Below are 13,366 nucleotides of genomic sequence, written 5' to 3'. Positions count from 1 at the left end.
ACGCTCACCCACACCTTTAGCTTTAGCAAGAAAACATGGTTGCATGCATTTTTGTGCTGAACATCAGTTGGTTCCTAGAGTAGTTAGCTGTTAAGTGCTTTTAAGCTTACAAGGTAAATCCAGAAATGGACTTTTCTCCTCTGGCTGACTTTAACGTGTAAAAACCAACACCTTGCTCGCTAATCTCCAAAGCCCTGGACCGGTTTCGTGTGCGGGCATGCATCATCCAAGGGTATCTTTGTCGCCACAAAACCAGCGAGCGACAGGGAAGAAAACAGAGTTCATCCAAACAGCTCAGAGCGCTTCAACACTTCATGCAAAGTGAACATTATGATAGTTTTCTCCAATTGGTTTGAATGGGGGTGCACAGTGGGCTTTGATCTTTTCACCACTTTACTTTGAATAGATGTTAAAGAAGTCAAGCACTTGTTTTAAAGCAAAGCTGCTGAACAGTTAGCTTTCAACAGTTTAGCTTTACGTTAGGCTGCTCTGGTTTACTTTAATAAAATGTGTCATTTACTCTTGATTTTGAATCATTGTCCTTTTTTTCCATATGGTTTAGCTCTCTACCTAGTAAAACTTTAACATTGACATAAAATACTGCCGTACTAATTTCACTTATTGCAAATATAGTTCTGTAGCCACTTGAAAACACTTTTATAAAAATCATATTTATGTAATTTTGAAAGAATAGTTGTATGATTGACTGCATCAAAATCTTTTGATAAGTCCAAAAAAAAAAAAAAAAAAAATTACTACAAATACATTTACTTTTTTCTGATGCAGAAGTGAACTAAAACTATGTACGTACTACACATTACACATAAATGAATCAATCTTAGCTTCTCAGTGGATGCAAAAAAGTCAACACTTTTGTGTCAAACTTGGGCTCCTGCTGGTAAAATATGAACAAAGAAATGTGTTAAACATTTTTTTAAAATTATAAATATTTAGAACAGAATCACTTCACTGCAGCGCTTCCTTGTAGATGTTTACAACACACAAAAATCATTGTTCTTAAATAAAAGAACTGGTAAAATCTTTTTCAACGAGGTGGATAACTTTTAATTTTTAAATATTAATGCTTATTCGTCCTAAACATGTAGCATTTAAGGTGATTGACTAAATGCTAAGAAAAATATGGCTCATATATTCCATTTATTGGAGTAAAACCTCAACTATGACAGACGGTTTCTATATAAAAATAATAGAAGTTTCAAACCCAGAAACTCTCAGTCAGCAGTCTGGCTGTAGGACAGACGCCTCGTGTCTTGGAGTTCAGAAATCTGCGTTCTGGGCGGTGACAGCAGGTACCTGCAGCAGCAGCAGCTGTAGGGGCGTGACAGGCTGCAGACGCTCATGGGTCGTACGTCTACTTGTCTGACAGTTAGTTTGTCACCTGTGAACGGCTGACAAAGCCACGTTTACCAGGTGTTCCTGCACACCTGACTATCGGCAATTATCCTAAAAGGAGATCCTGATGCATAACCATGCAAATCTGCATGAATTAAAGAATAAAAATCATAGATTTGCTTGGCAAGAAGCAGGTTCAGCACACAACTTATCATTGTCACTCAAGCTTCCACCCTTCCTCCTCCTCCTCTTCTTCTCCAGGCTGCTTCTGCCATTGGCCAAAGCACCATTAAAGGCTTTCACGTGGTTTGAACTCAAGCCACTAAGGATCCCTCTCTGGGCAAGCTGCCAATCTCGTGTTAAGATCTTGGTCTTAAGTACATTCCTGCACTCTTGCAGCAACACTGTGGGCTGGTTTGGGCATTCAGCGATATTGTCCCCAAGCACACTGAAGCTGATATATTTAACTAAATTACAACCCAAGTGGTGAGGACAGGGTTTGTTTATTTTTTTTAAACCATTGCAAAAGCTAAATAACACAACAAAAACATGCACAACAGACACTGAACTTCATATAGGCACGACGATTTAAACGGTGCAGAAACGTGCATGTCGCAACCATTTGCAAAGTTCACTTTAGGTTGCAGAGAAGAGCAAACAGGGTGAAACAGCAAAGGCAGAAAACGAGAAATCCTGAATCCAGCCCACAAAGATAGCACAGGGGAGTCAGATGGCACCTGTCACGTAGGCAAACTGACAGGTTTTCTTGTATTAGCATACCAGCACAACAGCAAATAAAGACACATTCTTGGTCCTGCGCTGACAAAAGCCAACGTCGGAGTAGAACGATTAATACTCTACTAGTTCTGCAGTGGGACACACTTTGGGATTTCTGTTTCATACGCATGGCAAGAGAATGTGGTGTTACAAGCTGGAGAAATGCGGAAATGATACTTTAGGGTAGAAGAGATTTATGCGACGCAGAATAATTGCCTGCAAAGAGCGTGCATTCTGAAATTTCAGCCAGAAGCCACAAGAACACAAAACACATGGGGAGCATGTTGAGTGTAAACAATGCTTTGCTTCCATTTATATTCCAAATTGAACTCTACCAAACATCACTGTGCAGAAATCGACAGATTTAGTACTATTTTGCATTAAAAACAGCAACATTTTGTGTGTGTGTTTTTTAAAATCAATATTTGTTTTATATTTTTGTAAATGTGATCAGGTATCAACAAAACAATACAGCTCCGCTTCTTTGCAGGGTCACGAATGTCTTCTAGTGACTTCCTAACAACCAAAACTCAACACAACCGGAAGTGCACTTAAATACTTTTCAAAATACGTGCAGAAAAAAAAAATCAACTACTGTTTTTAGAAATAAATGTATCGAAAAGGCTTTGTGAATTTCGGAAAAATCACAAAAGAAGTTTCTATTCAGCCGCACCTCATTAAGTAAGCTTTTTAAAAGTACTCTCTTGAATTAATAATTACCGCACATTTGTTTCTATAACTTGCGCGTTATATAATCGATGACCTAATTATAGTAAATTACAGGATCGAGTGACTCTAAAGCGAATTAAATATTTATTTTAGTGACACATCGACACCAACTTAATTTTCCGTGCGTTTTGAACTGACCTTTTGATTTGAAACTTCTAACCGGATGTGGTATGTTATGCCCCTCAGCTTGACTTGTAAGGTGTTTGAGGAAGTCCGAGCACCGGTTACTAGAAACCCTACCTCTTACCTCATTTACAGTAAAACGGTCAAAGAACAAATAAAAATGTATTTCATGGTGACAAATGTATTTTATTCGTTAAAATAGAAAGAAGGGAAAGGGCAACGCGTGTGCCTTCCGTTAGGGTGCACGTACACCCCCAGCCCCCCCTCCTCCAGTTGTCACTACTTTCGATCGGGAACGTTATTTCCTGTACAGCAGAGAAGCCCCCCCTGTTTTATCGTATTGTTGTTACGTCGACAAATAAACAACAACAAAAATACGGAGCAAACACAACAACAAAAAAGTGGTTGACAAGCTTTAACACGACTGAGAATTTCTTATTTTCCTCCTGTTTTGTGTCGGGGGGCTGGACTGGCGGAGTAGTAAGGGGCGGGGGGGTTGTCGCGCGCGGAGAATGACAGCAAACTTACCTGCCGGGGAGTTGAGCGGCCATGAGCGGCGCGAGGCGCAGGACGCGGTCGGTCAGCGAGGGAGCGCGGCAGGAGCGTCCGGAGCTGGAGCCGCCATGTTCGTGTGGCTCAGAGGTTCCTCGGCTGTTTATCTTTGCCAGTAGACCCCCCTCCCTCCTCCACCCTCCCCTCATCTCATTACCGCAGAGCTGCCCGTCTCCACCTCCGCGTGCGGCTTCCCAAACCATCCTCTGCTTTAAAGAACTGTCTCAGCGCGACATATTCGATCTATGTAGGTCAACCATGAAGTCTGTAGTTAAAACATGTTATATGCATTTATGTTTTAGTTATTATTACATTTTGAGACATTCAACTTGTTTACCAAATAAAATAATTCATACTTTATTTGACATTTTACCTTCCTTTACCAAGTTTTACTTTTATTCTGAAATGCAACGCACTCACTCTCCAATTTAAACCCGTATTTAATGCACATTTTAATTTAGTTCACAAAAAAAAAAATATATACCATTTAAAAATGTTTATATTAAATTGTTTCTAAATCAAAAGTTTCAAAGCCCTCTGATGTCACGCAAGGCTACTTTTGACCCAGCTTTTTTAATTTGGCACATTTTACCTCTTTTTTTTCTCACCTAAACTTTTATTTGAAAATGCGTGACACTTATCTTTCATTTTTTGCAAATTTAAACTACAAATTAAAAAAAATCTGTATATTAAATTGTACATCAAAAGTTTAAAAGTCCTATGATATGAGGCTTTTAACACCCTACCCATTTTTAATTTGACACATTTACCCTTCTTTTCCCACTTTAACTTTTCTTTTAAAATACATCAGACCTATTCGTCTATTTAAACATATACAACTTGTATTTGATTCAAATTGAAATTGCATAAAGAAAAATATATGCATTAAATCATCCCTTAAACAAGTTTCAAAGTCCTTTGGTGTCAGTGAGTCTACTTTTAACTCCTAATGTGATTTTGATTTGACACATTTTAGCCTTTTTTCCCATTTAAACTTCTATTTTGAAATGCATGTCTCCTACACTCCAAGTATTTAATGCAAATATACCTGTAGATAAAAATAAAAAAACGTTATATTAGACCCCGTCAACATCAAACTTTCTAAAATACTTTGATGTCACTTGATGCATCTTTCAAATCCAAACATCTTTTTAATTTACCAAGTTTTACCTTCCTTTCCTATTTGAACTTTTATTTTGAAATACATGACACCTACACTCAAATGAGATTTAAAGCCTTTATTTAATGCAAACATACCTAGTAAAGATGTGTTGTTTACTTTAGACCCTTAAAACATCGAAAGGTTCTAAAATACTTTGATGTCACGTGAGGCTTTCTTCTGACCCCCAACTCAGTTTTAATTCGACAAAATTTTACTTTCTTTGCCACGATAAACTTCTATTTTGAAATGCACGACACCCACCCCGCCACTGAGATATCTGACATTTTTATTACATTCTAATTTAAATCTAGTTCTAAAAAAAAGAAAAACAAAATCACATAAAAATGTCTTGACATTAAATTCTTCCTCCATCAAAGATTCCAAAGTCCTTTATAGTCACGTGAGGCTTCTTTCAACCCCATGCAGCTTACGAACAAAATGAAGGAAGTCTCCATACAGCAGCTTGAATCATGAGGGAGTCGCTGCAAAAACACAAATCAAAGTTCACACAAAACTTCACCTTACGCTAACCTGGTTTCATTTTGATGTATTCAAGCCTGAACCCACAAATTCATATTTGAAAAAATGTTGTTTGTTGCTGGAAAAAAAGCAAGAGACAACGTACTGATTTGAAGCAAAACATTTATCTTTAGGAGAGTCTAGAAAAAGACTTAATTTTTTTTTTTTTTTTTTTCATAACAAATCAATTTGTTTGCAACTATTGCCCTCTAGTGTCAAAAAAGAGTATTACACTTAAAGGTCTTCATGTTTTACAAAGAGGAAATAAACGCCTGCTTTAAACAATTAGTATGTTATCTACGTAAATGCATTTATTACACAATAACCCACATTTTTTTCATATTATTGGAAGAAAACGAAATTGTTCTTTTGCTCCAGTAGATAAAGTGTTATGTAGTAAATGCAGGTGCTCAGTGGTAGTTGGGGTCACATTTCATTGCAGGGAAAGCAGAACTCTGTTGACCTTTAAACACTTTGAACGCTCACAGCTCTCAGATTTTCTGTGTGCACTTATCAATAAACAAGAACTATGATGCTTTACAGCGAGTTCAGTCTGTGGAGGTTTAGAGGTTACTCTTCCATCTGTTGTCTTTGGTGGAGTCACTCACTGGTGGAACAAGTTTATATATTAAAAATGAAAAATGAGTTGCATAAAAAGCTGATAAAAAGGTGACATACCCACTGTGATTTTTCCCTCCTTCTCTAGCTTTTTCAGGTGATGAACTAGATTGACGTTAGCCGCCTGATGCAGGTACTCAGGCGTGTCCTGCAGGTGAGGCAGCAGACAGATTTGAAACATTAATCAACGGGCGTTTGATTTGGTTTTCTAGAGCCAGTTGTCACGGTGATGCAGCGACAGCGACTCAGGGTTTCTCCAGACCTTATAGACGATCTTGACGAGCTCCATGGAGGAGAAAGGCTTCCCCGCTCCGCCCTGGATGGCAGTCAGGATCTGTTGTTCCCTTTGGTCCCGGTGGCTGATGTAGTGTTGGATCTTGGAGCCGGCATCCAGAACCACGGGGCCATGACCTGCGAGGAACACCAGAACTCTTACGTCTGTCCTTATCCCGTCCACAGGTTGGAATCAGAACTTTTCAGTCGCAGGCTTCTTGAAAATGAAAATGGTGATTTTTTTCTGATGATGGACAACATATATACAAGATTAAAAAAGCATTTCTGAGTATTTCTTTATTCAAATAATGATGGATCAAGAGTAGATAAAACTCTAAAACTGAAATGGGAGGGCCAAAGTACGTGTATATCTTTGTTTTCCTCGTCTGAGCTGCCAGCTGAATAACTCCAATATTGCTCGCCATTTTTTCACCAGTAATGTTAGCTTGGGGTTGTGAGGAGCTGTAAGCTAGCTGGAGAGAGTGTGAAGAAAGGGATGATGGGATATCAGCAGAGGCTTACTCCGTGTCACCTGTCCTGTCCACATCTCAGAGGTGAATTTTTAATGAACAGAAAGTGTCCTAAAAAAAATAGATGAACAATCCCTACAAATGAATTTAGTTGGGATGACGATCAGGTCTCTTCTTAAAGGATGGGAGCAGGGTTCCACAGTAGACCTAATGATTATTTTAGATCTTTTAAAGTCCCTCTATGACAATTTTTTAATTTACAAAAACGTTGCATGTGCAGCAGGGCTGGTGTGATATAAAGAAGATCATTCATTCAAACAGAGTCTGTCTGCGACAGTTTGATTTGCAGATTTAAAAGGAGATTTACTCGGAAATGCAAAAACAAAAATGACTTCTTATTAAATTTGTTCTTTTTTAGAAGAAAAATGACACATAGACGTGTTAAAAACTCTAAAAACAGGATTTTCATCTGAGGGGGACTTTAAAAAATAGATATCTTTCGTAAATACACTACTCACAAAAATTAAAGGAACACTTTTTATTGGGCCTGTCATGAATTGAATTAAACCTGTCTGATAATGTTCTGGTTGGTTAATCAGCTGAGGGCCTCGTTAATCAATTTCAGCTGTATTGGTGTTCATGAATTAACAACAGGTGCACTTCAGTGGCAACCATTAGAAAACCCTCCAAACAGGACTGGTGTTACATGTGGAGATCATTTCAAGTTTCTCCCTCTTGATCTTTTTTGGCTGGTTTTCCACTCATGCTGATTTTGGCTTGATAATTATCTCTACTGGCAGTATGAGGAGATTCCTTAACCCTACAGAAGTTGAACAGGTTGTCCAACTTCTCCAGGATGGCACATCCACACGTGCTGCAGCAAGAAGGTTTAATGTGTCTCTTGGTTTCCTCCTAATACACGACAATGCCCGGCCTCACGTGTCAAGAGTATCAGGCAGTACCTGGAGGATGAAGGAATTGAAACAATTGAATGGCCTTCACCATCCCCTGACTTAAACCCAATAGAACATCTCTGGGACATTATGTTTGGGTCCATTAGATGCCCCCAGGTTGCTCCTCAGACTGTACAACAGCTCAGGGATGTCCTCACAGATCTGGGAGGAAATGCCACAAGACACCATCCGTTGTCTCATTAGGAGCATGCCGCCACGTTGTCAAGCATGCATACAAGCTGGTGGGGGCCACACAAGATACTGAAAAGCATTTTGAGTTGCAGAAATGAAGTTTTGAAAAAATGGACTAGCCTGCCACATCTTCATTTCACTCTGATTTGATGGTATCTACACAATTGAGCCTCTGTTGGCTGAAAACTTTTATCTCCATTAAAAGACTTGGCATCCTTTTGTTCCTAAGACACTGCCCTGTAGTTATTTGTATAGATATCCAACTTCATATTGAGATCTGATGTATCTAATGTGTTTCTTTAAAGTGCTCCTTTCATCTTTGTGAGACGTGTAGTTTCTTTCCTAGAACACGTTCAGCAATATCTACTTGTGTTATCTACCTTTTTCATATTTGAATATGGGACTCCTTTGTGAGGCCAGAAGGAAATAATCCGGTTTGAGTTTTACATGAAAAACTCCAGAAGATGTTCTCCAACCATCTGCTTTTGACCACATTTACAGACCTAACTTCAGAACAGCATCCTCAGGACTACGTGTTCTAGAAGCGGGTCAGCCTCCCTGTGAGTTTTAGAGACGTCAGTCTCTGAACCTGATGTTCCCCGGAGAATCCCAAACTCACCGGGGTAGATGAGGTCAGCCTTGGAGTCCAGCAGGGTCTTCAGGGACTTCATGTAGTCGTAGAGATCCTCAAACACCGCCGTGCCCTCGCCCAGGATGCAGTCTCCGGAGAAGATGGCCCGCTCCTCCTCCAGCAGCAGAGCCATGTGGTCATCCGTGTGGCCCGGCGTGAACATAACTCTGCGGAAGGACAAACGAGACGGAAGCACAACTTCTCTATTTAACTTCTGAGCAGAGGGAGGAGAAAACAAAAAATACATTAACAAAACCTGCTGCTTTCCTTCTTCAAAATCTGCTGGAATGATCGTGTTAACGGTTGAAAAGTTACAGTGAATCAAAGAACAAACACTGGAACTCAGGTGTTATTAGAATTTTTCTGGCTACAAACCCATGCAAACGTTTGGATGGGGAACTCACTTCAGAGTGGCACCTTCTGTGTGGACCACATCTCCATCCGTCAGGTAGGTGTAGCTCTTGTTTCCAGCACTCTCAGGGATCCGGGTGGAGCGTGGAAGTTTGCTGACTTTGACTTCAGATCCTGCAGTCAGACGAAGCACAGAGACATGTCCTTTTCTCGTCATAAATTGATATTTTTATTGCAGTCTCTGTTTTAGAGGCTCCGTATAGCAGTCCGACAGTGCATCATTAATGACAGTGGTCCCCACAGAGGAAAAAGGAAACATCGGTTTTATTTACTGAGGGAAGTTTCATTTTGGAAATCAAGTACATTTCCGACTCATTCTTGGAGCGTGTTAAGTTTCTCGGTCACGTATCGTAAATCCATCCACGTTTTCCTAAAGCGGCTGCACCAATTGCTGATTACCAATTATCTTATAAATAATTGCTAATACACTTGTAGAGAAGTAAATGGAGAAGTCAGAGTATGGATTTGCATGTAGGTTTAATCTGGTTTGATCTCTGTAGTGATTTAAACTCTTCATTTTTTCCTGATGTTGTTGATAAAAAGTTTGAACCAAATCCTGCGTGATAACATCTGAACCTGTTATGTCCCTGCAGATGTCCTCCACTCCTCCAGTGTGGTCGTGATGCCAGTGAGTGACGATGATTTCCTGGATACTGGCGCTGGACTCCCCCAGAGCGATCTTCAGGTTCTTTATGTATTCTGGTACCGAGGGCTCTCCGGCATCTATGAGCACACGGCTGAAAGACAGCAGCACGCCTCCTTTACATCACACTCTTCAAACTGAATCAAAGGTTGTATCTGTTGAAACGTGACCCTCAAAGAGAGATAAATGACGTTTTTTCAAGCAGTAAGAACATTTTTTTTTCTTTGGGACAAACTGCAGCAACGGTTTTTATATACAAATCAGAAAGCTCAGAAAACTGCAGAACATTTAGAATAAACTCTTAAGTTACTTTCCTACATTTTTGATCAGAATAAACCACTTTATGAGGCTGTTTTAACAAAATAAAAGTACCAAAAAGTGAATTTGTCTTTGGAAAATGTTTTTATTTACTGTATTAATGAACACACAGGCTGCACGGTGGTGCAGTGGTTAGCGCTCTTGCCTCACAGTGGGAAGGCCCCGGTTCGACTCCCAGCTGGGACCTTTCTGTGTGGAGTTTGCATGTTCTCCCCGTGCATGCGTGGGTTTTCACCGGGGACTCCGGCTTCCTCCCACCGTCCAAAAACATGCTTCATAGGTTCATTGGTGACTCTAAATTGCCCCTAGGAGTGAATGTGAGAGTGAATGGGTGTGTGATTGAGGCCCTGAGACAGACTGGAGACCTGTCCAGGGTGTACCCCGCCTTCGCCCATCAGCAGCCGGGATAGGCTCCGGCACCCCGCAACCCCGAAAGGGAAGAAGCGGTCAAGAAGATGAATGAATGAAAGAACACACATCAGTGGGATGAGCTGCAGAGCTGAGGATGGTTGTGCATATAATGGCATTTTGAATAAAAGTTATTCATAAAACAATTATATCCAATATAATCTCAAATAATAAACCTTGAGTGTGAATACATTTGTAATTACTTGTATTTACTATTTTCTGTTCTGCATCAGTTCCCTTTTTGCTGCAATTACACGTTTTTTTTGTTGTTGTTGTTTTTCGTTAATCCACTGTATGTTAAGGTATATTCTACCATGTTCCATAAAAAAGGCTGTGCGAGTCAAAGTTTGGTGGAAGTCTAAGTTGACCCACAAGTGTTGACTGTGGTTGAGGTCAGGACTGCTGGCAGGTCAGTGCATCCTCTCCACCCTCCAACCCCACTTGATGGAGGTGAAGGATTTTAGTTTTATATAATCAACCAAACACTGTAAGAAGAAGTCGCAAAAAAAAAAAAAAAAAAAAAAAAAATCTAACAAACACGCATTTTCTTAATTTCTGTGCTCTCATTCTGTGATTATTCATAGAAAATAAGTGGTCAGCAAATGGCAAATCCTGCAAAACCATTCCCGGCCCAAGATACAATACTGAAGTCTACTTCTTTAGACTAAAATGGAGCATTTTTAGCTTGCAACATACACATAAACAGTAAATAGTAAACTTCAAGCGTACTGGCTCACTTTTACCACACACTAAGTATACTTGTAGTACAATTAAATGGAATATTTTTGGATAAAGATTATTTAAAGTTTGATCATAATAATTGTTAATATTGTTGTTTTCGTGGTCGCTCATGTCTGCACGGATCCAACACGGCACCATTGGTTATTCATTAATTAATCCGGTTTTGACAGGGAACCTTTTATTTGTCCACAAAAAAAAAAAAAAAAAAATCACCGTTGTTATTATTATTATTTTACGTTTTTCAAACAGCACTACTTCGAACCTAATTCCAATTTCAAATACTATATGTGACAGCAGCTCAAACGCATTAAAGTTCTGACAGACGTCAGCACCAGTCACCTTTTCCCCGTTCCGACCAGGTAGGTGTTGGTTCCCTGCAGCGTCATCGGTCCCGGGTTGCAGCCTAAAACCCTGATGACCCTGGAGGACAGCTGCTCTATCCGGGGCAGAACGGCGCTCATGGCTCCGCAGCGCGACTAACAGCCGCAAACCGAACGAGTTCAATGCGAAAGTTCACGAAAACATCTCAACTTTAGACCTGAAGACACGGCGACGGAAACGACATGCATGGAGGACGCACACTTCCTGTGAGCGCCACAACAGATTTCAAAATAAAAGCTTATAATTATAATGATAACAATCTTCTTCTTTTCCTTTGGGCTTTTCCCTTCAGGGGTCGCCACAGCGAATCAGTTTCCTCCATCTAAGCCTGTCTTCAGCATCCTCCACTGATAATAATAATAATAATAATAATAATAATAATAATAATAATAATAGGAAGAAGAAGAAGAATAAAATAGTGTTATTATTATTATTAATTATTATAATTATTATTATTATTATTATGTGCAACATGAAAATAGTTAAATTATCATTTTTAACCTATTATTTTAAAGCACATGTTTGATTATTTATTAAAAAGCCACCATCTGCTTTAGTTTGAGCTTAGTTTTCTTAGACATTGTTATTATGTAATTTGAATAAGACTTTTTAGAATATTTTTCCCATAAAAATCCGGAGCTTGTTTGTCCAAACGGTTTGAAAGAAGGTTAACTCTAAAGCTGATTATCCCTTTTCTTCACCTTTGCTTTGATTTGTTTTACAGACAAAAATAATGATAAAAAAATAAATAAAAAAGGAACGAAAGAAAGAAAGATGGGCAGACAGACAAAACGTGTACACCAAAGAAACACTAGATGGAGTCATCATGCAGTAAGTCACCCTCAGTCTAAAGCCTCATTATGACTTATGGTGACAAAGTATGACATACAAGATCCTCGGGAAATCAGTCACAAAATAGATTTCTTATTTTTAGAATAACATTTGTGTTTAAAGTATTCAATTTTCGTTGCCTATTAATGGTGCAGATACAATTGAAGAAACATAATAATAAACAATAAAGCACTTTTTGATGTTTGATTTTTTACCAAAACTCATGAATTAAACTCATTAAGTTTTTTAGTGACACATCAGCAAATGTAGTTCTTCATAGCAATTCTTATTTTAAATACATAAAATAAACTTAAGACATTTGTTGAAAATAGTGGAACTCTTATTTGGGTAAAAATCTTGAAATAATATTGGAGCAAGATTTTTCAAAATTTCTCTCCATAAATGTATCTTTATGCAGTGTATAGACTATGTCTTTGTGTTTGCTATCAACAGCTGCTACCTTGTTCTAGGAACTATTTGCCTAAAAAGATAAAAGAAAAACAATATCTATTTATGACTCATTGCTAAAATTTTTTTTTTTTTTTACTTTTTAGACTTCAAACATACATTGAAATCTGTACGAAACTGTTTTACACCTATAAAAGATTCCTCAGTGGAGCTTACGATATATTTTTAATCCGCTCTGATGTCACCTAAGAAAGAGATAGTGGGGGCAGAGGAGTGAAATCAACATATTATCTGCATTTCATGAAAGGTTTTCTGATTAAACTTTTCTAAGGAGAGATCTTTTCTTTTTCTTGCCTCAGTTTAGCGTGATCGCAGAACTAGCTATAAAAACACGCAACGATTACCAGGAAATCTGTCTTCTTGGAAGCCAATAAAAGGGAAAAACTCAAGTGAGCCGAAGACTCCTATAGACTAGAACAGAGCGTACTCATTTATGCTGTAACAATTAAATAAATACAGCAGACTGTTAGCTTATAATTAAAAAAAAGAAAAACCTGTACACGGTTGGAAGTTGCTCCTGCAATGAATCATCACATCTAGCTAGCTGGGAAGAAAATCAAGGGATAAATCTTTTTTTTTTTTTGTGGCTGTGGTGCAGAGGTGGTTGACCTCTGATACTTGCCCGGCCATGTGTCGAAGTGTCCTTGAGCCCCACCTTAGTCCAGGTGGTCATTTTGCTGAATGGGACTATGACTGTAAAGGTTTTTGGGCTCTCAATGAAGATAGAAAGTACCATGCAAGTATACACCATTTATATACATTTTCCTGGATCATGATGATGGACTTTAGTATTAGGTATTGTGGCTCCTGTGA

General features: G+C 38.8%; 2 protein-coding genes across 3 annotated transcripts in view; both read right to left on the bottom strand.

The window, feature by feature from the left end:
• LOC112144225 (nuclear receptor coactivator 2) overlaps window positions 1–3,767 on the bottom strand; it is a gene marked incomplete in the record, with an annotated part of 91,500 nt that extends 87,733 nt beyond the window's left edge. Inside the window, 1 exon segment of the mRNA XM_024268598.2 lies at window positions 3,511–3,767.
• Window positions 3,768–4,757: 990 nt separating this feature from the next.
• lactb2 (lactamase, beta 2) lies at window positions 4,758–11,460 on the bottom strand. Of its 2 annotated transcripts, none has more exons than XM_024268600.2 (7): window positions 11,213–11,460; window positions 9,340–9,500; window positions 8,757–8,877; window positions 8,341–8,519; window positions 6,096–6,244; window positions 5,894–5,981; window positions 4,758–5,178 (listed from the first exon to the last, which is right to left on the bottom strand). In XM_024268600.2, the coding sequence occupies exons 1-7, from the start codon at window positions 11,332–11,334 to the stop codon at window positions 5,165–5,167; spliced, it is 834 nt and encodes a 277-aa protein (XP_024124368.1). In that variant the 5' UTR covers window positions 11,335–11,460; the 3' UTR covers window positions 4,758–5,164. The 2 variants fall into 2 exon arrangements, with proteins under 2 accessions (XP_024124368.1, XP_024124367.1); XM_024268599.2 differs by lacking the exon at window positions 4,758–5,178 and adding an exon at window positions 5,322–5,822 and having other exon boundaries at window positions 11,213–11,458.
• Between the last annotated feature and the right edge of the window lie 1,906 nt (window positions 11,461–13,366).

This window comes from Oryzias melastigma, linkage group LG17, assembly GCF_002922805.2.
Source record: "Oryzias melastigma strain HK-1 linkage group LG17, ASM292280v2, whole genome shotgun sequence".
NCBI classification, from domain to species: Eukaryota; Metazoa; Chordata; class Actinopteri; order Beloniformes; family Adrianichthyidae; genus Oryzias; species Oryzias melastigma.
The sequence above is the reverse complement of the archived record's forward strand: the minus strand, read 5'-3'. Positions and strand labels throughout refer to the sequence as shown.

What these genes read in the sequence shown, in the direction of transcription:
- lactb2 (XM_024268599.2), bottom strand. Translation starts at nt 11,334, where the DNA reads ATGAGCGCCGTTCTGCCCCGGATAGAGCAGCTGTCCTCCAGGGTCATC. An exon ending in GGCTGACCTCATCTACCCCG is followed by an intron (nt 6,245 to 8,340) that starts GTGAGTTTGGGA and finishes TGTTCCTCGCAG; the next exon opens with GTCATGGCCCCGTGGTTCTG. An exon ending in GGAGGGAAAAATCACAGTGG is followed by an intron (nt 5,823 to 5,893) that starts GTATGTCACCTT and finishes TTGTTCCACCAG; the next exon opens with TGAGTGACTCCACCAAAGAC.